We start from the raw sequence: 24,651 nt of genomic DNA, 5'->3' as shown, positions 1-24,651 counted from the left end.
ACATCGCCGCTGGTACAAAGTGCGAGTTCTGCTTTACGAGCGTCCCTGCGAGTCATTCCCGAAATGATCGTTCTTCCTTCATCCGCTGTTCTTTCGAAAGTTTGATTTTTTTTGACGATTCGCTCGCCCACTCGGCTTATCCTAACGGTTGCGCCTTGAACGTATCAGGCGCCAAGGGGGCCAACCACTAGCTAAAATGTTGTCCCATCGACTACACGATTTTATCTGATTACAAACGATCTCATCTAATTGCAAATCATTTTCTTACATGCACGTTTAAAACCGTGTAACGTTGTTAAACCTCAAGGAGCTGTGAGATTTCCTCAAAATATATCTTTCTTGTTTTACTAATTGTAAGTATTTGCTTGTAGAGGTAATTTCAGTTGAGATTGGAGTATTCGGTCACGTGTTTCCTTGCTTCCCACTTTTCCCCACTAGTCTAACCGTGGTCTTAACGAAAAGTAATTGTGTATTTGTATTTATTGTTCCAAATTTGCGCGCAAAGGCGTATCAACGTTTCAACTCGCTGTTGTTGTAACAGCATAACTACTTCAGTCTTATTATGAAATACGCGCTTATAGGTGTGAACTATTATATATATATATTTGGATATTAAGATATAACTAAAAGTAATTTTTTTGGAAAATGAAAACAAGCTGAGAAAATGTTCAAGTTTAACGTTGATTGTCTAACAAGTGAAGAAACGTGAAAATTAAGACAACACGATTACACGGGGAATTTCGTAAGGATTTCATAATGATTTCGGAGACACTGTCCCATAATTACATCAAGTGGTTACCCCCTTGATAGGCGTAGAAGAATGCAAAGTGTCGTTTAACGCCTCGCACAAAGTCGACACTGTTGATCTGTTGGAAATTAACAGACTGCAGAAGTAGCGCAAAGCTTTTCGTTTCGTTCCGGCTTTTCGTCCAGAAAAATTAATAACGTCCCGACGATTGTACGTGACGTATCAATGCGTTCCGTTCGAGGCAAGTTTTCCGCCTGTCCGAGTCGCGACGCGCTCTTCTTTTGACCGATTTTCGCACACTTGAAAAAAATCGTTTCTGTTTATCCAGGAAGGGGAAAGATTTTCTAACTGTTCACACATGAAATCTCTAATACTTATTACCTTTAATATGGAACCTTCTCCATTTAAACAAACATATCGAAGATTGCACTTTTTGTGATAATATAAGGTGTAGCATTTTCTACAAGAACAGTGCAAAGAGACCAGCAATTGTGCGTAAAGTATGTATAGTTAATCACGTGAGTTTCTCTTCTCCAAAATGAAATTAAAGGAATAGTAATAATAGAGTAGTTCTGTGTGTGAAATGGTTACGTCGCCGTAATATCCTTTATCCGAACAGCGTGCGTTATACATACATGTATATTAACGAGCATTAGTATGCTGTTATGTTCCTTACACGTATCTTACGTGGTAGTTAAGATAAATTTTCACGTCTTCTTGCAGACTCATACGAGTACCAAAGTTTCATAATCCATTACGAGTGGTAACTTATTAGGAAGTTTAGAAATGTGGCACGCATTTCTCGCTTAAATTTAAATACATATTTGAAAAATGAATTTAAAATTACAAACAATATAAATTCATGCCAAATATTAGACTACAAAAGTCCAGCTGGAGATGGTATTTTCCAGGGTTGAGAAGTAACTCGTTACTTGTAACGAAGTTACAGTTACTTTTTTGGTAACTCTAACTTAACTTCGTTAACGTTAACTTCGTTACTTTCTCTTTATCTGTAACTGCAACTGACTCAGTTACATTTTTTCGGTAACTGGTAACTAATTTAATGGTTATATTTTTTATTTGTATTAAAGTTGTTTGCATTATATTTTTATCAAATAGCTATTAAAAATTTGTCTCATTAATATTATTGTCTCCTTTATTTCTTTCGGTAAAATCTTATGCTCGATTGTTTGGACATAACATTGTAATATGAAAAATAATTAAGTATCTAGTTTGTATAAATATCTATTTTAGTTGGCGCAATTTGATGATATATCATTACTTTTGTAGAGACATTAAAACTGTATTTTTTTCTAACAAAATATACCCAAATAATTAAATTATATTATACTTGACTGGGTGGCGCTTATACTTGGCGTCTTTTTTTACCTCTTTTTAAAAAAGGTTATTTTTTAAAGTGATTTAATGGTTACATTAATAGTTACTTTATACAGGATGAATCATTAAGGCTGTCCCAACCTTTTACCGTGAGGGATGGATTACCGACCGAAACTGTAGCCAATCTGGGAAAAAATGCAAAATAATATCTTTATATATGTTTCAATCGTGTAAAATCTAGTTGTATCTTGAGAGATATAATTAGATATTGCATGACATATATAACGAGATTTTTTCATTTTTTCCAGAGTTGGAAAAAGACAGCCTTAATGATTCACCCCGTATATATTTTAAACCTCCACAGATCGCATCGGGCTTTGCATTTGCGCATAAACGCCTTTATCGACGCTTTACAATTCAAATGCACATTTGATATCTTTATTTTCGTTGCAAGAAAGTAACTGCAAAGTAACAATTTGTTATTTCTTGAGTAATTGTAACTGTAACGCGCTACTTTTCAGAATAACTTGTAACTGTAACTAGTTACATTTTTAGCGAAAAAACTGTGACTGTAACTAGATACTTTTATAAAGTAACTTTCCCAACCCTGGCATTTCCTCTTACATAAATTTGTTGTAGGGTGTTAGGCATCGTGTCAAAAAATGTTGTAAGATCCAAAGTTTCTAATTATCGTACATTAACTATTCAACAAAGTAACCAATGCCTTTTTAGATTATTGGATTAATTATCTAATAATAAAATCATATTTTAATAATTGTATGCTAGTCATTCGATATGTCGCAGTCATCTATTTTAACCGATTTTTGTAAACAAATCGTTATTCCATTTTTTAAACGACTTTTAATATTTCACGCGGCACCAGACAGCATTATTTATAAATGCGCAATGTTATAAGTTTTCAATTTTCATACTTTCCTCTTTTTCCTCATATTTTTGCTACGCCATATAAGTACGTCTTTATATTCACATATCTTCAGGTTATGCAACGATAAAGTTGTAGAGCCGAGGCTCGTTAAGATTAAAAGTGATGCAGAGTAAATCTCGCGAGAAGAGAAATGTTTCTCCCGTGTTATGGGCATTTAATCTTGCTGCTTCACGCTCCTGTCCACATCTGTTTCGTATTTGCTTCACATTATTCGTGCGGAATTGTGTATTACGACATAGCGCGTACCGCAGAGAATGCGAGACCAAAATTTAACGTACTATCCTGAAAATGTATCGCCGGCGGATAATGGGCTAAAACGGTATTACTTGTCCGCGAACGGTGCGATTATGCGGTATAATGCGTGTTGTTTCATAAATTTCACCGGCGAACAAACGGACGGAATTGATGGGCCGCTCGATAGCGCGGAGTCTGCCAAAAGCTCGGACGAGAGGATCCTCTCTCGCGGAGCGGAATTAACGGGGGGGACGTCTCGGAGACGTCGGCAGAGGACGGCGAGGGGGCGGGGCGGGGGGGGGAGGAGGGGAGCGATCGTCATAGTCGAGCACACTGCGGCGTTTGCGACAAGAGAATATTTTATTTCGCAGACGGTCCACGATACAGAATCATTTGGCGCGTTGCGGCGAATCGCGTTGGACGCGGGTACCACGACGGTGCTGGCGATTCCCCGGATAGCCCGAATCAATGTTAGTAAGCGTACGGCGAGCCCGGGTGGATCCACTTGTAGCTGTTATAGTACGCCAGAGGGTACGGGTGGTACGGGTACACCTTTAAATAAGGCGCCGGGTAAACCAGCGGGTAAGGGGCGAGCAATGGCGGCGCCAGGGGACCTGGTGCTGGTGTCGGCGCCGGTTCCGGCATCGGTGCGCATGTGGCCGCTACCACCGCGATGGCCATCAGGATCTGCGAAGCAATAAGGGCTGATTACGCTTTGAAAGCGGGACACGTCGCTTAAATCGTACGTCCCGTCCAACCCGCCCCATCGAACTCCTCCCGTTCCCCTGGTCCCCGGGTTTTTACGGGCGCTATGAAAAATGTCGAGAGTGTGCTCGAGCGAGCGAGCATTTAGCGTCGCCGGTGACTTCGGCGACGTCCGATCGGCTTTTTGCTACCGCGCGCGAGCTCGACGTCACCTCGCTCCAATTAATCACCGAGACGATTGCACGTGCCAAGAACGAGCGTCGATGTCTTTTTTTTACCCTCCCCCTTGTCTCTCGATCCCGAAGATAGCGCGCTACGCTTCTCCTCCTCCTCCTCCTCTACGGTAATTCAATTATCCGCTCAACGTGGACGCGGAAGTTTCGCGCGCGCGGAAAACGCTTCCGCGACACTTCGACTCCGGCGGCGCTGTAATTTCGCGATAACACTCTCCTTCGTCCCTCCGGGTGTTCCGTCTCGAGAAGGATTACGCGGGTCCCCGATCGATCGCGGACGCTTTCACGCACGCGGATCGGAGTGTCGGAGCGCTCTCGATTTGGGCGAACTCGAACGAATTTATGAGGCGCGAGCACTCCGCCGGCGCGTTTATTAGCGAAATCGAGCGGTACTCCATAGAATTTTGTAGTCGCAGCGTTCTAGCGCGGAATCTATGCTCGGCACCCGGCATTTCATTCCGAATTTTACACGACGACGAGCGAAACTTTACGTTAAACATATCCCGAGTCGAAATTTTGGTACTATTTTGACACTTTTAAGGATAATTTACACCTACTTAGCTGACCTATACACCTACATGAACCAGCAATAACCTACTTTGATGACATTATATTTTTTACTCCTCCCTTGAATCTTTAATTCTAAAAATTTACTTTAGCTCCTGCTTAAAAGGACCTACTTTAATGCTAAATTGGCAAAAGTAGAAATTTTCGACACTATCGGTTCTAAAGTAGGAGTAAATTTTGTACTTGCAGTTCGATCTCTTTTACTGTCTTAGGTTCTACTATATAATAGAATTAAAGGTTCTACACAGGGCCAAAATTTCGCCTCGGGATATCGCGGACTGTTACGTCGACAATTTTGACAACAATAAACCGATTTTTTTCCGTGCCGAGAATTAAGTCGCGGAGGGAAGCATCCACGCGACCGGAAGTGACCATCGAGCACAGTGCAGACGGACGCGGACGAACACGCACGAACGAATATACTTGCCAGCTTGAACATGTTAAGCGTTTTATCAGCTTTATTCCCGTTAGCGAGCACACAGGACAGCACTGACTGGTACTGCGATTGCAACTACGGGCAAACAGTCCCTTTATATAGATACCCATGTCTCCGGGATCATCATCGCGAGCGTTTGATTCTGCTCGCCCCCACCGCGTGACCATGAGCGGCCTCGGACGAGAGATTTCCGCGTTTGCGGTTATTTTTTTATCAAATTCTTCTCCGCCGCTCCGACAGTCGACACGAAGGCTCAGGGGAGATTCGTTCGCGTGTACGTACGATACGTATCGCATGAAGCGCCGCGTGCCGCTCGGAAGTGACGCGCCGTGAGAACGCTCGCAGATCGGTATCAGCCTCGCATTGATTTATGGGAGGTCGCGACAAGTGTTTAAAGTTTATTCATCAAATCGAAGGTCGCGACGAGCGAAGACGCAGGCGATGACGACGATGACGCCGATAACGCCGGAGAGAAGGGCGGCGCTCGTATTATAATCGCGGCGTAATCGCGGAGGCGGAAAGTCCGCAGCTGCCGGCAGCTGCGTCGGCGGCGCGAACGGCAAAATGGCGACCTAATGAATCCGGAAGCTACGCGGGAGAGAGAAACGTTCATTAAAGATAGCATTCGACGTTTCCCCCGCGGGGCGGGACCGTTTAATTAATGAGGAAAAAAAGAAGTACCATCCTTCCCTTTCGCGCGTCTCGACGAATATATTCAGCTTTTACGGTCTCTTTGCATCACAAAGGACGCGCCCGCGCCTTATCCGCGCGGATCTCCCTCGAATCCGAACGCGCGCTTCGTCGCCGTTAATACAAGACTCCGAAACGAAGGAATCGCCGATTGCTCTCATCCCGCAACGCCGCGACGTAGTCGTCGTCATGATCGATGGTCCGCCTCGACAGCGATTTATACGAAATCTCTCCACCCCGCATTCTTATCGTTAGATACGGGCGAACGCGATTTGTATGGCTGCGGAATAATTGCTTCGCCCTCCCGTATATTATGTCAATATCTGACTTTTCCCTCCTCAGCATATTTCACGCGGAACTTTTGCTTCACCCTTTTCGCATATTTCGCTCTTATTGGCTTTGAAAATAATTTCTATAATCGACTCTGGATGGGCACTTAATGTTATACTTATTTTTGCACTCTCACGTTACGTTGTATGTCTTTACTTATGCAAGCTTCGTATCAGCCTCGCGCGTATAAACCGCATGGAAGGACATTTCTATGACGGAAGTTACAATTGCCTCTGATCTTATCAACCTTGGTCCTTAGAAAACTTGCCTCAGTTAATAAATGGTTCGTTCATTCACTCGAAGGTCGCCAGCCCGGTTGATACCAAACGGGAACACGCCCCGGCGGGATTTTTCTCGAAATAATCCGACACGCGCCCTAAATAATCCGGGCAACAAACGAGAATTCTTGCGTCGCGCAAAAAGGTGTTCCTCGTATCTATTATATTCTCATGCTCAGCTCGCGGAGCGCGGCCGTCGGAGCGTGACGGGTGCGATTGTGTCTTTCGAAACAGCGAGCGGAATATCTGCTGGCAATGCCACACGTAGGACCTAAAAATGGCGACGACCGTACGCGACGGGACCGCGTAGGCGCCCGGCCGAACCTGTCCTGTAAAATGGCTGTTCTGCATTCTTCGTGGCACGTGGTACAATAAATCAGACCGGCTATCCAACGCAAGTGCTCCCTGCGTGTAGCGGGGCACAAGTTTATGACAAGCAAATCGCTAATAAGTAAGACCTTGCCTCTTATCGTACATCTTCCCGCGCTAAACTCCGCTTTTTCGCGGTAAAGCGAATTCTACAATGAACGCAAAACGCAAGACGCTAAGCCGCAACGCAAGAAATCGACCAATCACGGTCAAATATGAGAAGAATGATCGACCGTCATTGGCCGATTTCTTGCGTTGCGTCTTAGCTTCTTGCGGTTTGCGTCCATTGTAGAATAAGCAGGATTGGGAAAGTGACTTTATAAAAGTATCTAGTTACAGTTACAGTTTTTTCGCTAAAAAATGTAACTAGTTACAGTTACTCAGAAAGTAACGGAACGTTACTTTACAATTAATTTTTTTGGAATAAAAATAAAAATATCACATCTGCATTTGAATTGTACAGTGTTGATAAAGGCGTTTATGCGCAAAGGCAAGGCTTAGTGCGATCTGTGGAGGTTTAAAATGTGTATAAAGTAACTATTAAATTACAATAGTTACTAGTTATCGAAAAAAAAACTGAGTTAAGTTACAGTTACAGATAGAGAGAAAGTAACAAAGTTAAGTCAGAGTTACTAAACAAAAAGTAACTGTAACTGTAACTTACTTTGTTACAAGTAACGAGTTACTTCCCAACCCTGAGAATAAGCTTAAGAGCTCGACGTAACCGATCATTATTTGAGTCATCACTTGAGTCTAAGGATTATTACGTACACTTCTATCGATGGGTTTTTTTATCGCGTTAAATTGTAACATGTGGAAGGTAAAAGCGCGAGGATTAACAAATCCTTTTCGTCTACCTTAACAAAATGAAATGGCGCCGAGATGTCGTACAGCAAACCTTTGGTATACCAAATAAATCCCGTTGATATATTAAAAGTTAATTGGTAGATACCTCATAATAACTTAACAGTTTTGTATATCCTGCAAATTTTGCAATATCTTAAACAAATGTATATTTTTGAAATAATTCCTCTGTGTGCAAATGTACTTTAAATTTGATGAAATTTTAAGCGGATTGATCAATTTGTGCGAACGCACGAATGTAAATATAATCTATTTACGCTGCGAAAATATGCTTAACGATCCCTCTATTTGCAATTTCGCCAATTCGCAATTTCTATCTTTACAAAGTTTTCGCGAATAAAGCGATGGATGGTAATTAACTACTTCCACGGTTTACATTTTTCAGGTTTCTGGCGATCTGGTGGCCGCTGAAATGCCAAATCACGAAACGGCGAGCTCGCATGATGATCGTCGTGATCTGGTTCATCGCCCTGACAATGACGTCACCCTGGCTGCTGTTCTTCGACCTGGTCTCCATCTACGACGACGATCCCAACGTGCGTTTCTGCATGGAGACGTGGCCGCATCCGGAGGACGGCTCGCTCTTCTTCCTGATTGGCAATCTGATTCTTTGCTACGTGCTGCCGATGATACTCATATCCCTCTGCTACATTCTCATCTGGATCAAGGTGTGGCGGAGGCACATACCCACCGATACTAAGGACGCCCAGATGGAGAGGATACAGCAGAAGTCAAAGGTGAAGGTGGTCAAGATGTTGGTCGTGGTCGTGATACTCTTCGTCCTCTCATGGCTGCCTCTTTACGTAATCTTTACGGTGATCAAGTTGGGTGTTGTGGCGGAGAGGGAGGACGAGATCCTGCCGATCGCCACGCCGATTGCCCAGTGGCTGGGCGCCAGCAATTCCTGCATAAACCCGATCCTCTACGCTTTCTTCAACAAGAAATACCGGCGCGGCTTCATCGCCATCCTGAAGAGCGGCCGGTGCTGCGGCAAGCTCAGGTACTACGAGACCGTCGCGATGATGTCCTCCTCGACGAGCATGAGAAAGTCCTCTTACTACGTTAACAACAACAACAACAACTCGTCGACGAGACGTGCCTGGCACGGACCGCCGGTCCACCAGGACAGCAACGTTTCCTACATATTCAATCACACCGGCGTGTAATTGTAGCCGCGCGAGTCGAGGCTGCCCCGAGGTGACCTCGCTTTATTGTGCAGATTTGATATACTCGATCGACGGTGGACAAACTGAAGGAGGACGCGGTTGCCTCTGCATCTCGATCGGCCGCTCTCACGCACGGTCGAAATCTGGCCCAAGTCCAGCCAGTCCGAGAATTACGGATCATCTTGCGCGGATGATCGACACGATTGTTACTCGGGCCGGAAGTCGTCAAGGTCGGAAAAATGAACGCGGGCGAAGAAGAAGCCTTTTCCGGCGGACCACGGAGCGATCGTCGCCCTGCCATTGTCCTTACGAAAGACGTTGTTACTTGGATTTTTTGTCACAATGTTAGCCACTGCGTACACGTCATATACTCTAGTTGTTAAGACGAGTTCGCCGCTGCGAGCGCGCGGTTGTGCAATTGTTCGCCTAACGACACGACGAAGTAGCTTTCTAGGTGATCCAGGAGACGGGATTTACGCTTCAATGAACCTTAGAACTTCTTCTATGTTCGAGATATTTGTACGGTACGTTTCAACGAGGAGCATAGTTAGGTCTACCAATTAAATGTAAAGCAGGACGGAGTTTGTTACGATTGCGACCGGTGCATGCGCCCTTGTGTGTCGAGTACGTAATTAGCGCGACAGCGGTGAGTGGCGATGATGCCGGGATGATGAGTCGCGCGAGCGCGGAACGGGTTGAGTCGTTGTCTCTTCACAGTAGACACACGGCACTTCCGTCATGACAAACAATTAAGCCGCGTACGGTCCTCGTCGGCGGGATACCTGCGTAATTAAGGGGGAACAAGTGGAGGTGTGTGCGCGCCAATTAACAAGGCGGCTTCATCGAGTACGGCGGAAGAGGCATAGTGTAAGATTCGATTTCGGTCCACATTGGTTCACGCAGAGCGGTCTTCGGGAGGAATGAGACGCCGGTGAAGCGAATCGCGTGAGGTTCTGGTATGTATCGCGTGCCGCAAGTTTACTAGCGAACGTTTGACCACCGGTTCGTTGCGCCAAAATTCGAGACTAGGCAACGCGATTTTGAGACGAACGGGCACACAATAATTTGCCGATTGTTATCAGTGGCCAGTATTATATTTTTCAGGAAGAAATATTAGTCACGGTTGGTTTCCCTGTAAGACGATAACTTACGCCATTCTAAAATGTGCATTTGTAACGTTTCTTTGTACTCTTCGTTCTAGAATATATTTATCTGGTGTAGAATAGAATAAGAGGAACAATTAATTTGGGTAGTAATGAGTTAATTGGATCTTTGTAAATACTATCAGCACGCGCAATTTGTCTCATACTTGAAATTATGATGAAAACTATAATAGGATTACATACGTATATTTTCCTACCGAGACTTTAATCGGAAGTATATCTGTTTGTGGTCAGAGCGACGTTATTATTTTCTATACTTGTGCGACTCGTGCCAAGGATACGAAAGAGAAACTTATCGCAATGCAAATGTCTGCGAGATAAAAATGGCTGAACGATCTCCTTTTTCCGACGTCCTTTGGACGTCTTTTTTTCTTTCAAGAAATTTCTTGCAGTCTTATATCATCGGGAGATCAGCGGAAGTTACCAGGCGGTGGTCGAAGTAGAATGTATCGCTGTGTCACCGACGTTTGTTCCTTCTTGCTGGATTAATTGACAGGGTTTTCTCGAGCTTGATTGTTCGCAGCACTGCGTTTGCACATCCACAGATTTGCCCGGATTGTCCGAGGGCAATTCCCGTAGCCTTTTGAAACCGCGACGTTTATCACGCGCTTGTTCCAGCTCGCTGTTTCGCTGCACCTGATCTGTCGACGATAAACGGAGAAAAAAAGCGTACTTTGTCCACTGCGATCAGATCGTGGATTTTCGCGCGCGTTGTAACGCGACGATCGCATTACCTACTCGTTACATTTTAGGGCCGAGATGATCGGCTCTTGCGTTTTTCCCCAGGAACAGCGGGATTACCTTGAATCCTTGTAGCCGTAAGATGGTAACGCCGTAAGCGAATTGTCGGATTTTACGGTAGAGCAATTATTTTCGTAAGGTTTTTATACGAGAGACAAGGCGAAGCTGTAGAAATAACTGCAGAATTATTACAAGGCCATCGAGGCTATTCCAATTCATATCCATCGGTGGCGATTAAGTGTAACAAAGATAATAAAATGAAAGCAGAGCGCGGCCGACAGCGATCAACTTGAGAAATGTAGGAACAATCGGGATTTGAAATTGATACGGTTTACTGCTAGGTCAAGTTTTGATGCTATGGACACTTACACATATGTACGTGCGCGATCGCGCGCGACATGATCTCTAAGTATACACATAAGTTGACGCGAGACGCGCTCCTCGGTGTCTGTAGCATCGGCAATTGATGCTGAAATTATGTCGGTTGCAATACCTGGCGATAATCTTGGGCTGCAGCTATACAATATATACATATATATGAAATGGCGAACGTGTAACGAGTAATCAAGTGGTACGAGCATCAATATAATACACGTAGTATGCATGTAAGGATCAAACGTAAGTCTATCCGCTCTGTCTGCATGTACATATTATATGTATATCTACCGTTGCTACGTTGTTATTGAATACACATTGACACTTGCACACGTTTACACGCGTTCCAGGTTCACGTTGGTTCCGTCAAGGATCTCTTTTATACCGTAGAATGTAGACTGTTGATTATTATTAATTGATCGTCGATCTTTGTCGCACGCGCGGAGTATCTTCTATACGCACACATTTTCACGGAACTTTCGTAACTTTCCGAAGCTTTTGTTTACAAGATTGCAAGGCAATTAACGAAACGTGTATTCTCCCGCTGGGAGAATTGTATCTCTGCGTTTGACTTTTTTTCCCCCCGAGAACTGCATTGAGTAACTGTTTACGCTAAATTGTTTATTACGAGACAATGAACGTTTCGATCGTTGGGTTGAGAACTGTTTGTTGCATTTGTAAATTAGATACGTGCGAGGAGAGGTTGTAATAAATAAATGTAAAGAAAGCTTTCGTAATAGCGCTATGTAAAGTGAAATTGGAATCTTGGTACGTTTGAATATCTGAACATTTAGATGTTACTGCAATTCGATTTTCAGACTCGAATAACTCTATTTGAGATGAAATAAATAGCCGAGTAATTCGAGTACTTCGAATATCATGAATATTTTCAGATAATTGCATTATTGTCGTATTTGTACTGTCACTTTGCAGTATGTATATTTCCATATTTATTAGACTTGTGATACTTTTGACCAATTTAACACAATTTGTACATATTCGAATAAAACGCATGATACATCTCGATATTCAGATACTTGAAATATTCAGCTGTCTTTTGTCGGAAATCGACGGGAAATGTTCAAGTGTTATCGAATTACACGAATAGCAGAATTACTCGAACATTTACAGCCCCTATTCACGTTTAAGTTTTGTCATCAAAAGCAGTAAGGAAGTTTCCGGACTAACGCTATGAAAGAATAATTGACTAATCCTATTCACGGTTATTCCCTTCACAGTAATCCCCTTAAGTATTAACTCTTAACTAATAAAGAAAGTTCAGAAAGTTCAACACAATTAACGATGAGTGTCTCTTAGTTTCTTTACTTTCTTTAAATTTCTTCTCGCGTGGTTTTCGGGAGACGTAATTAATTTTTGTTTGTGATTATCCAAGAACACGAAAAATAAAAAAGATTATTTATCAGGTTACAATAATAATTGGAAAGCAAAATTCAAGTTCTGGAATTTGAGCAATTTTAAATGTCTTAAGGATTGAACAAACGACGATCAGTTCAAACCTGTTTTTCATACGGGCATTAAAATAGTTGAGTCACATTTTTCATGATTCTTGAAGCATTTCAAATATCCAGAGAACCTGCCACAACCATTTTGACAACAATACGTTTCATCACGTGGTACTGTAATAACATATGTTCGAGAAATTCATGATCACGCCTTAATAACGACAAGAACAAGTCCTTGTTAACAACACTGTCCCTTGATTGGATTTAATATTAATTTGAAACATTACCGATAACACGTTTTACACAGGACAAAGTACACTACTGGTTGTCTGCCAGGGATTTTATCAAACGTAACTAGGTTACAAGATACAGCGAATTTATATCATAACAATGTATCGCGTGTGTCGCATATTTCTACTTGGCGTTAGTCCCCAGCATGCAATCATTTTGTTTGATCATTGCGCTAATTCAGAAATGCGAATCATCCATTTAAGAATGAGTCATATTGACGAGCATTCGAAAAATAGTAGTTTCAAAATAATTCGATAATTAATGTTTCATCAACGTTAACTATACAAAAGATCGAAAAATGTTTTATGCATTTGATCAATGGTAAAAGTACGTTTAGTGAATTAAACTAATGATAATTTAAAAAAAATTTCTTTGAATAACAGAAAGAGATACTTTCCTTCATAGTTTTGTTAGAGCGTTTCATTAAAAAGATGCCTTTATCATAAAATCGCCAGTATAATATGTTTACTGATATCGTGAATCGTTTACGGGATATCTCGAGATGAGTTGAAGATACCGTCTAAAATTAATTCCCAGAGGCTGCGGGAAAATTGCGTAGAGTATCTGAAGCCGACGCTTAAAGGTTAATCCATCGTCGTGAGCCTATTTTTTCTGATAGCGCGTGAGATATGCGAGGGAAGGCGATAAGCATGAACTAGCGTTTCTCGTAGACATAAGCATTCTGTTATACAATTTTTTATAATCGTCCGCGAGACACTCCCTGTTATATTCTTAGGTGTAATAATCTCGTGTCTTAAGCGGGACGCGAGATACGATAATTAAGCGTTTAATTGATAGGACGTATTTACGGTCATTGGTATATTATTAGTAGCGGTTACGTGCGAAGCGGCCAAGCATGTTTAATGATGTCGGCAGAGCCTTGGTACGAGCGAGATTTCCACGTCGAGATATCAGATATGCACATCCGTTTGTAGCGACTTTTTGTACATTTAAAACACCTTCTTTGCTCTTTGTATCAAAATACTAAACATATTTGTGCGACAGAGATGTTATTTACCTGTTCACCACAATCATAAATAGGTTTGTGCAAAAGGCGACGGAACAGATTGTCATATTTGTCGAATAAAAGTAAAAACTAGATTCGATTTTTACTAACAAAGTCGTCCGTTTTTCACACTTTTCTTTCACACAGAGAGAGAGAGAGGTTTAAGTCTCCTTTCCGATGTTTAAAGAAATCAAATTGATCTTAAATAGAATTTAGCGAGAGAAACTTTTTGTACTGGCCTGATGATTGCATTATGTCCACACACAAAGAATAGAGTACCGCTTTTGAAAACTTGCACGCGTATCAGTGTCACAGTCACGTTGACACTTTCGTTGCACGCGTTACCGAATAAAAATCAAATACTGGCGATTCGATTTTCGAGCTCACGCTTTACGAGACGGCCGTAATATTAAATCTTCTAAGCTACACAACATCGAACGATATGCCATCCTTTTTCCTTTATGTTATTCTATTTTACTGTCGGTTACGCGTTATATGGATAAGCGCAGCGTTATCTGTGTAACAATGAAATAATAGAAACATACTAGCAGGTAAGAAAATTGCAAGTGACGCCGATAAGTGTTTAGCATCCTATCAGAATGTATGTAATGTACCAACCAAACGATGTTACCAGTGTCGATGACTCATAACTTATTGATAAAAGTAACGAAGATAACTTACCATTAAGACGAATACGTAAATACCACGAAAGATAGTCTTCGTTTGTTGTATGTTTGAATATATGTATATGTATATACATATATAGATGGTATGTAAACAGTCCGGCGATTTGGCGTTATCATGCCTGCCAGCCGAGACGCAGGTTCTCTTGTACACTGTTCGAATTAGCAATAAATTTTAATTTTCCTAACTTTGCCGGTCATTTTATAGGGGATGCCGTGGTAACGCCGAATCACACCCCACGTAGCTAAAATGTATCGAGTTGCGAGTATAAGTATACTTATTTTCTCAGAAAAGAACACATTAAAATATTAAATATTATATTATATATATATAATAAAATATCTCCATTGTGTATATGTACTTTTATACAACTCTCCAAATTCCCATTCTGAACTTTTATGCGCTCAACTAATTGTAAGAAGGAGAGAAATACGCCTTTTCAGCAACACAATCGAGAAATATGAGGAATTTCAAGTTCAAAATCATGTTTAAATCGATTTTCCTTAACGAGCCTTTATTTCCTACCTTGAATCGATGAAGACTGCAAAGCGAGACGGAACTGATTTGAAAGGATTTATAGATATCTTGCATTTTTTTCTCAACCTTCTCCTCAGCAGCATTAATATAAAATCTAGAGTAATAGTTCGATTTAATTTAATTTTTGCACTAAGATCTCTATTAAAATCCACACATACTTGTGGAAAAAATTTGTCATACGGTCATTACACGAATCGTTATGTCACACATTGACACGTCCAGGGTTGAGAAGTAACTTTTCTTGGTAACTCTACCTTAACTTCGTTACTTTATCGGCGCTTTACAATTCAAATGCAGATTTGATATTTTTATTTTCATTTCAAGAAAGTAACTGCAAAGTAACGATTCGTTACTTATTGAGAAACTGTAACCAGATAACTTTTATAAAGTAACTTTTCCAACCCTGGACACGTCATATCAAAAGTTAACAAAGCACACACGAGGTGTGTGATCTCTGGTAACCACAATCGTCGACTGATACTTTTTTGCCCCTCCAAGGATATTCTGTTATCGCGTGATCTCTTGCCACATTTCTAATCTCTATTTCCTCGGAAGGTTCTCTTTAGGATCTCGTGTGAAGGTAACACCTGTAGGAAAGATTGAAGGGTGTGCGGTAACGTACTTTTTTTTTATTTCCCTGTGTCGGCTCTTCGCGCGCACGAGGAAGTAAAACGGTTTTAATCTAAATATAGATACTTACGGAGTTCGTCGACGCGGCGCGGGTACATTAACGTTGCATGATCCTCTCCACGAAAGAAAGGAGGTGTGTATCCCGTAATAATGCAGTCCCTCCTATTCCGCGATACGACTAGCTTGATAATAGGCTGAAGTAATAGAAGGGGAACTAACTCGATCAGAGATCGTGCCAGGATTGCCGTGGTGTATGCCTGTTATTACGTATCTCTTACGTATCATTGCAGCGTGCGATACCACGAATCTCGTTAATACGGCACAGCCGCTCAAGTGGCGGTCGGCGCATGATGAAGAACGCGAGGAAGAATAAATTTATATCGATACGGATAGTGAGGTTTCTCATGAAGGTTATCGGTATCTGGCCCGCCAAATCGAGAACCGAGGAACGGTTGTTGAATGGGATTTTGGGTTACACAATATACGTGATTACTTTAGGCTTGTGGATAGAAGGGACCGAATTGTATCTAGGTAAAGGCGACTTTTATGTAAGTATCAAAATTTGCAATAATAAACGTAGCAAAATTATCACATAGGCTATCGAATAGTGTCGCTTGTAATAATCGAAATGTTGCACACTCAGAAAAAAGTTTCTTCAAAGTCGAATCAATTTTCTTTGAATTTTGACCTTGCTAGACTTTTTTTAAATTTCAAATAAATGATTCTTCGACCTTAATCTAAATTTTATTCGATCGAGATTGGACTCTCTAAGAGAATTCATATCCACTTCTCCAAGTCTAGCAAATGTTTTAGTAGAAGTAAATAAAAATTTAGTAGATTCAAAGAAACAGGATTTCAATGTATCTCATTTGTTTAACCTAAATAAATCTTTTTTCTGGGTGTAATGTATGGATTTTTAATAACAAGCTCTTCAGTTACTTTTATTAACTTTTCAAATTTAATTAAATTAACCTTTTTAAGTTATTTATAATTTTTTATATATTAATTTCATGTTATTTTCATGTATTAATTTCATTCTTTTGTAGCTGACATAAATTTAGTTACTGAAGCTGTATTGATGTTTTAGGCCATCACATATACTGCTTGCAGCTCTATGCCGGTAGTCATAATTTTGCTAAAGATATTCTTCTTCGTTATTAATCGACAAGAAGTGTTGAATATGCTGAAATATACAGAGGAGAATTTTTGGTACGCTCAGTACGACGAGTTCGGCAGCGAGATTATGGAAAAGATTAATAGAAAGGCGATGATATTAATGTGCACGTTTACGTTCTTCGTTCAAGGAACCGTTTGCACCTATGCGCTGACTCCTATAATCGGTATCCCGAATATAAATTTACATCGCCCACTTAGTAGAGAATAGAATACGAACGGTACAAATCTTAGCTCAGGTACTAAGCACAGTTCGTAATATCGTTGTGCAGACAAGGATATCACATTTCCTTTTCACGTTACATTTTTATAGAAAATATAGGGAGAAACGAGACCGACCGAATACTCCCTTTTAATTTCTGGATAGGAATCCCGACAACCGTCTCGCCCAACTTCGAAATCATATTTACTGTCGAGGTAATGCAACATACATGGTCTTCCACTTGTGTTACAATAGGAACGCTCGATCTTGTATTCATTTGTTAGGAACGTAATGTCATGTTAATTAAATTTTTGGAGAATCAACGAGAACTAGTAGGATTAGTAGCTACGTCATTGATTAGAACGCATTCAATGTAGCATTGTGATGTGTGACGTATCAAATAGCATACCTGTTTTTTGTTAGAATGTGTAATTTTACAGATTACAGCGCTTATTCACTGTGGCGTATGCTTCTGTTGCTTCGACAATCTCTTGGGTTTACTGAACCTGCACACTGCCGGTCAGTTCAAAATGCTGCGACACCGGTTGGGAAACATCCTTGAGAAGGTCGAACGGGCTGGTACCGTAAAGTCCCTCGACGAGAAACAGAGGCGGGGGGTGTACGAGAAGATCAGAGAATGCGTCATAGTGCATCACGAGCTGATTTGGTACAGTGAAAAAATGGAACGAATCTTCACGTACACGACCCTTTGCCAGCTGTTGGTGTCCGGCGTCATGCTTTGCGTCGCGGGCTTTCAGATGTTTTTGGTGAGTATCTACGCGTAACCGAGAGAGAGGCGGAAGCCCAGTAAGAGATGATTCGTCGATCGATGTCGAAACGATGTTGAATCAACATCGATCGACGAGTCATTTCTCGCTGGGAGGGAGAGACGTGCGTATCGGGACCCTTTACTCCCGTCTAACGATGTTAGATAAGTGAAGGTAACGTAAGAGAAAGACGAGCGTAAACATAACTTACCTGCGTTACTCGCTGACCTTCCCCACGCGTCTGCATCTCTTTGTTGGAAAAGGCCCGCGGTACTCTGGTCAGACGGATGATATTCATCGCCCATACAAACGGCTGCTTCGTCCAACTGTTCGTGGTCACGTTGACGTCGAATTATTTGATGGACGAGAGCCGCGCGGTCGGAGACGCGGCGTACAACGCCAATTGGCAGCTCTTATCCCACGAGGAGAACAAGGGAGTCAGGAAAGCCATCCTGATGATGATGACACGATCCGCGCGTGCTTGCTCCATATCCGCCGGCGGTTTCTTCCCGGTGTCGCTCGAGACGTTTATGGCGGTAAATCTGATGTAAAAGTACACGATTATAGCCAGGCAGACAACCTTCCGCAACACGACAATATTTTTGTTCTCCAGGTGTTGAGCACCGCCGCATCCTACTTCACTCTTCTCCGCAAATTCGTGGAATGAGCGCTAGAATAAAGAAAATTACGTGAGAAATAAATTGAGGAAAGAGCTTGAAAACTTTCGGGACATTCAAATATCTACTCTCTAAAAGTCAATCAGTGGATCATCACTGAAAATCGCAGTGTACATCGCAGCCTATCATCACCGTTTTCAGTGATAATTCACTGATTGATTTTTAGACAGTAGTTTTTGACAAACTGGAAGTCTCCAATTGCGTATAATCTTATTCTACAGTTGAAAATATACGATCGTGTATATGCAAAACATGAAATATAGATATTATATATAAAATATGTACGTAATATTGTAATAGTCTATAGAATGTCAAAGATTGCCCGATGTGATTTTTAACGGTGTTTTCTGACGGAATAATGTAAATAAAGTTGACAGTTCTTTTGGTGGAAACATACTTCGCAGAAATATGTTTCTTCCTTAGTGTGAAATTGTTGAAAAAAAAAGCGGATTCACGAGAATTTTATCTCTTGTACCTATATCTAGGCTGCGAAAAACTTTAGTTATCACGCGATCATTAATCAGCTGAAGCTCGTCTGCAAATATTATTACCCCAATGCCATTCTCATACGTTGCAATTTGCGACGAGATTCGGTAGATTGCAGCCGAGCTACTGACGGTAGCGGCGAAGAGAAAGGGCCACCGCATTGTCCATCGGAGATCGAACTCAATACATACACACCGTCGATTGATCGCCCTCAGCAAAGGAGACGCGTACGATTATAGCCTGTCACCAGAGCGAGGTAAGTGCGAGCCAATTTTCCTGCTTGTTAGCATAATGGGCTTCCACTTATACCGAAATGGCCCGGCCATTCGGATGCACTTAAAGGCACGTGGCGGCACGTAAGAAAATGACGAGGCATGGAGCAACGTAAGGAGTACCGATCGGTGAATATTACGCGGCTCTTCATGAAAGTAGTCGGGCTCTGGTATGTCGAGACACCGAGGGAACAGCTGCTCTTGCGCGGCGCATTCGGCTATGCCGTTTGGGCGATCGTCTTCGCCATTCTCGTCGAGGGCGTTGATCTGTATCACTGCATAGGCGACTTTTACGTGAGTGTAGCGAATCACGGCAGTTCTCCTTTGAAAGATCACTAAAAACATCCTCGAATTAATTTAATTTTGACGTTAAAGTGCAACCTTAAGTCTACTGTGCGTTCTTTTTAGGATTGTTAAACGCATAAGACCAATTAACGTTTAACATTCCCAATTTAGTTTTGAGAAAAAGAATCTAGGCAATGCAGTTCGAATACATCGGTAGAGAGTGTGTGTGTTTTGCTTTTATATATTTTTATTTTTCTTTTATTCCGGTGGATTGAAACTGTTATAATTGGAAAAGTATAATTGGAGAGTTTCTGATACTGTGTCTAGGTACGCGCACGTGTGTATGTGTGAAAGTACGTGTGGGAAATGGGGTACCTTACGTTAACTGACAATTTTACGTAACTTCAGTTGATGTAATCGAAAATAACAGAGGTTGAAAAGACCCTTTTTCGGGCCTTGAAATAATTGAAATTGATTATATTTGTTCTTGCTTTTGTTATAATTTTATTCTATCTTAAAGAATATTTTTTGCACTAAAGCTAATACCATTATAATTGGATTTAACTCTTTTTATTGCAATATTTATAGCATGTGTGAAATACTTTTATTCACAAATAACATTACATAAAAGAACAAAGTGATTTTTACTTTTCTGTTTCTCTACTAAATCTCCAATTATTATTCTACTGTCAATTTTGCTAATACAATTAATCGATTAGTAAGTTCTCTTTATATGTAGTAAGATACTTACGTGTTGTAACACAAAATATAAATTCAACGAAATTATGTTATTTTTACCAAGTGTTTATCTTTGAATTTTCAGCAGCCAGAATGTTCACACGGGAATCAGGATCTATTTAATTCTTGGTATTATTACTCACAGGCTGTTACGTCCAATTTGTGTGCAACGTTGCTATTAGTGATGATACTGGTGAAGCTGGGTAGCTTCATGTTCTACCGTGACATGATAATGGACTTGATTCATTTCGCCGAGAGAAACTTTTGGAATGTCACTTACGACGAGGCCGGCACACGAATCCTGGAAGGATACGACAAATTAGGAATGACTATGGTCTACACTTTTACATTCATCGTTTACGTCGCAACTTTCAATTATATCTTCGCACCTTTCTTTGGTATAGCAAAGTGCCCTATTATGAGATAGGATCCTAATATGGGATAGCGCGGTTTCTGTTATTATAAATTAATAGGTCATCATCAGTTGACTCCACCATGAATTTATCGCCCGCGGAGCGAAATCTGTTTAGTGGAAAATTCATTGTTAAATCATTTAATTGTTGCGAGATTTGTGATTAAATTTGGCCGTTAAAAACCTGCTATCTCGTATTAGAAACCCATCTCACAATAGAGGACTTTCCTCTATTCATTTCCACTTATGCTGAATTGGCGAATGCTGCTTCTCGAACCATCACGTGAAGCGATGCTCTACGGAGTGTCAAATATTTCTTTGCTACTTGTAACAGAGCCTCAAGAAAAGAACGAAACGGAAAAGATTCTACCATTCAAGCTGTGGCTCGATTTTCCGTATCACTCGCCGTATTACGAAGTCACTTACGTTATACAGGTAATAGAGCAAATAGCAAAAATGACGAGTTTTATTTAATAACTAGCTTTATAGGTCATTTACGTCAATAATTAATAAATTTTATTGATGCTGACTGTTGATGAAACATTAAGTGACCATTAACCGAATTTTTCTCAACACTTTACATTTTTCATTTGGAAAAGATACATTAGATATTTATTAAATAAATAAATATTACTTTGGATAAGTTTTTCCAACTTTGGCATTTAACTTTTGTTTCTTTTTTATTGTACAGAAGCTAGTCTTTAAGATAAAAATATTAATCTAATCTTTTTGTTTTAGTTATTTGAAATATATACATTTCCTTTACTTTCTTATTAATAAGGTGTCAGAAAAAATTTAATTCTATTAGAACAAATTATTTAGTTATACGAAAGTATAAGAATTTTGTATTACTTGTTGATGAACATTAATGCCGTGTTGTCCCACGATGTCATAATGTTCAGGCAAAATTTTAAAAGAAAACTTTTGCAGTCGCTTTCGACAATACATTCGGGTATCTGCACTTTCTGCTTTGACAATTTTGTGAGCACGTTCAACATCCACGCGGCCGCGCAGCTAAAAATCTTGGCTCGTAAAGTGGAAGTCGTCGTTGAGGGCTGCATCGAGGATATGATGGACCAGAAACGTCCGTTGGAAACGGATGCTGCGGTTCTGACGTTGAAGAAATTGCGGGACTGTGTGCAGCACCACCTCACGCTCATATGTTACGTGCGTAACATGCAACGCGTGTTCGCCATTATATTACTCGGACAGTTGCTGCTTTCTAGCGTAGTCATCTGCTTCGGTGGATTTCAGTTCCTCGTGAGTTTTCGAATTTTACCGCCTCCTCCTTATTTTACGTCATGCTGTGCTTACTCGCCAGTTAATTCTATTGTATTTCCACTACAGCGAGAAATGTTCTCGGGCGAGAAATGCAATTAGACTTGATAGGTTTAATTCTGCATTTAAATCGAATTAATCCTTCTAATTCTTACATTCATTTATATTTACCACGTTTATAATTTATGAGCATAAAAACCCGCGCATCTACGAATTTTAGAAGAAGTTTCTGAAATAATTGTAAGCACTGCCTTTTTATTTATTAAAAATATTAAAAGAAAAATGAAAATTTTCCTTTTAACGTTTAACACTCTGCGCTAAAGAAATTAATATGTCACCGTTTATTAATGTTTGTGACACGTTTGTTCGCAGGCGGCGGAAGTGGCTATCAGAAAGTGTATTTTTGCCTTCCATTTCGTGGGCGGTCTTATCCAGCTGCTTATTTATACGTGGACGTGTAACGATATAATTGTGCAAAGTACGGCTATCTCCGACGCCGCTTACAATTCCAAGTGGTATCTCTTACCCGACAACGGTCCAGGAAGGGCGGTGAGGAAAGGGCTAATTATAATGATGATCAGAGCACGTCGACCGTGCATATTAACCGCTGGACGTTTCGCGGTTATGTCCTTGGAGACTTTTACAGGGGTAAGCGCGACGCGCCGAATGACGCGGCTCTTTAAAACTTCCCCAAAAGAAATTAATTTACTGCAAGCTGTAAAAAGCACCGCTGTCGGGGCTAGTTTTTTTGCGGCAGCAATGCTATAGTCGCGAGTCGTACTTTATTCTTTTGCCCGGTTGTAAAATAATGCCGATAAGGATACGCCTCGCACTTCTGGCACTTTCCTCACCTAAAGTTTTTAGATTATCCCTTTACGTTAATACCCGGGTACTCACATGACATTTTAAATTAAAAAGTTTCCTAGCTCTTAGCCGCTAAGATCCGTAAGATCGCCAAACGTTGTCAGATCTTTATTCTTTCGACAATTTTACATAGATTCAGATTTAAACTCAAACATTTAAACGCGCAGATTTTAAACACATATACGTATGCTCGATAGTCGGAATATCTGGGTACTTATAATAAAAAAGTCTGTAAATGTGTAATGAGAAAAGACGTATTAAAGATTAATTATAAGCAACATATATCAAAAGAAAATTTTCGATATCATATTATCTTTGGCTAAAAAATAATTTTTAATTTGCTTGAGTTTATGCACATATTTAACATGAATTAATTTAATTATGCTCTTGATTTCTAATTGTGTTATTATCATTATACTATATTATGGAATTATTTTATATGTATAATATATTTAGTTGACACACTCGTTTCTATTCCGTATGTATGTACATATTTGCGTATAAATTTTTAATATCGTCTTCTTTTTCGTGACCATTTAATATTATTAATTGTTATTAATATTCATATAATGTATAATATTATTTATACAGATATTAAGCACGGCGATGTCGTATTTCACATTGCTACGACAAATGAGTGAAGACAATGTATAGTCATAAAGTATAATTCTAAAGAAGAGATTTTCCTAATACCGAAGTCGGAAAAATTTATCCTGATATCTACATCATTTACATACATATACCTATAATTAAATTTCCAATTCAGAGGCATCTTTTGCACCGTGGGATCTTTCCTGTCGGTAAGTCCAATAATATTGAACATCTTCGCGAAGATAATATACTTATTACTTGTAAAAATAAAAGTATTTCGACTTTAAATGCATGTCTAAAGTATATATTTTTCAAAATATAGTTTCTCTCAAGACTATCGCAATTGTTGCAATTTGTGTTTCCATCGTAGATAAAACAACTAAAGAGCCAAGATTATTATTAAAACACGATTTGATATTTCAAGGATTGAATAAACTTATGTCAACATTATATTAAAACTTATCGAGGAAAATGTGTTTATAATTAAATAAAATAGTGATCGAAACATTGCAAATAGAAGTGAGTTTTAAATATCCATACTCATTTTGTAATCTACAGTAGATAATTATCCGACGTACGATACAAGTGAAATGACACGTACGTTAAGTTTAGAATGTAGAAACTTGAGTAAAAATTGAGTTGCCGTCAGTCGGCATGTTCCGTCATTAGTTTTCAACAGCTGAGAATAACAAGAAAATGGAAATTAATAAGAACTTACAAGAATGACATCCCAGCAAACACCAAAGTAACAGTTACATACAATAACATCAATATAAATGTAATATAACATACATATGTTATATTATAAAACATTTATATTGATGTTACGTAACTGTTACTTTGATGTTTGCTCGGATAATTATTATCAACTTATGAGTTGATAATAATTAGATAAATAATTTTACACGTAATTTTTTCAAAATAATATGACACTAAAACTTACTTTTGTTATAGTATAATAATTTACTTATTTTTCACTTTATGCTGTGCCTACAGGCATCTTTCTCATTTGTTTATATCCTTAATACTTTTGTACGTGTTTATGAAGTATATGTCGAAAATACAAAAATTTTTTAATTATGAAATCTCTGAAAGATATATGAAAACACAAC

General features: G+C 40.1%; 3 protein-coding genes across 3 annotated transcripts in view; 2 read left to right on the top strand and 1 right to left on the bottom strand.

Annotated features, from left to right (window-relative positions):
* Positions 1-14,057, top strand: part of LOC105564843 (neuropeptide FF receptor 2) — a 55,044-nt gene extending 40,987 nt beyond the window's left edge. Inside the window, exon 3 of the mRNA XM_012017560.1 lies at positions 8,124-14,057. Within this exon, the coding sequence (XP_011872950.1) occupies positions 8,124-8,904 (781 nt within the window). The 3' untranslated portion in view covers positions 8,905-14,057. The remainder of the gene's footprint in view (positions 1-8,123) is intronic.
* LOC105564841 (neuropeptide-like 4) lies at positions 3,608-5,315 on the bottom strand. The gene is made up of 2 exons (XM_012017559.1): positions 5,199-5,315; positions 3,608-3,953 (listed from the first exon to the last, which is right to left on the bottom strand). The coding sequence occupies exons 1-2, from the start codon at positions 5,208-5,210 to the stop codon at positions 3,738-3,740; spliced, it is 228 nt and encodes a 75-aa protein (XP_011872949.1). The 5' UTR covers positions 5,211-5,315; the 3' UTR covers positions 3,608-3,737.
* Positions 14,058-15,740: 1,683 nt separating the features above from the next.
* LOC105564893 lies at positions 15,741-24,048 on the top strand. Its single transcript, XM_012017654.1, has 14 exons — positions 15,741-16,342; positions 16,882-17,134; positions 17,281-17,384; positions 17,610-17,936; positions 18,200-18,472; positions 18,550-18,594; positions 19,211-19,355; positions 19,472-19,665; positions 20,480-20,792; positions 21,096-21,241; positions 21,737-22,066; positions 22,457-22,732; positions 23,540-23,748; positions 23,862-24,048. Exons 1-13 carry the CDS (start codon positions 16,142-16,144, stop codon positions 23,600-23,602), a joined length of 2,670 nt encoding a protein of 889 aa, XP_011873044.1. The 5' UTR covers positions 15,741-16,141; the 3' UTR covers positions 23,603-23,748; positions 23,862-24,048.
* The last annotated feature ends 603 nt before the right edge of the window (positions 24,049-24,651 follow it).

The sequence above is a fragment of the Vollenhovia emeryi genome, unplaced genomic scaffold, assembly GCF_000949405.1.
Source record: "Vollenhovia emeryi isolate VEMERY1.0 unplaced genomic scaffold, V.emery_V1.0 DF939159.1, whole genome shotgun sequence".
Lineage (NCBI taxonomy): Eukaryota > Metazoa > Arthropoda > Insecta > Hymenoptera > Formicidae > Vollenhovia > Vollenhovia emeryi.
Note: the sequence above shows the minus strand (reverse complement) of the source record. Positions and strands in the feature narration are given on the sequence as shown.

Bases quoted from the DNA above. Each gene is read 5' to 3' on its own strand.
- LOC105564893 (XM_012017654.1), top strand. From the start codon at position 16,142: ATGATGAAGAACGCGAGGAAGAATAAATTTATATCGATACGGATAGTG. The intron at 17,385-17,609 runs GTAATGCAACAT...GTAATTTTACAG, and splicing joins AAATCATATTTACTGTCGAG to ATTACAGCGCTTATTCACTG. The intron at 19,666-20,479 runs GTGAGTGTAGCG...TTGAATTTTCAG, and splicing joins ACTGCATAGGCGACTTTTAC to CAGCCAGAATGTTCACACGG.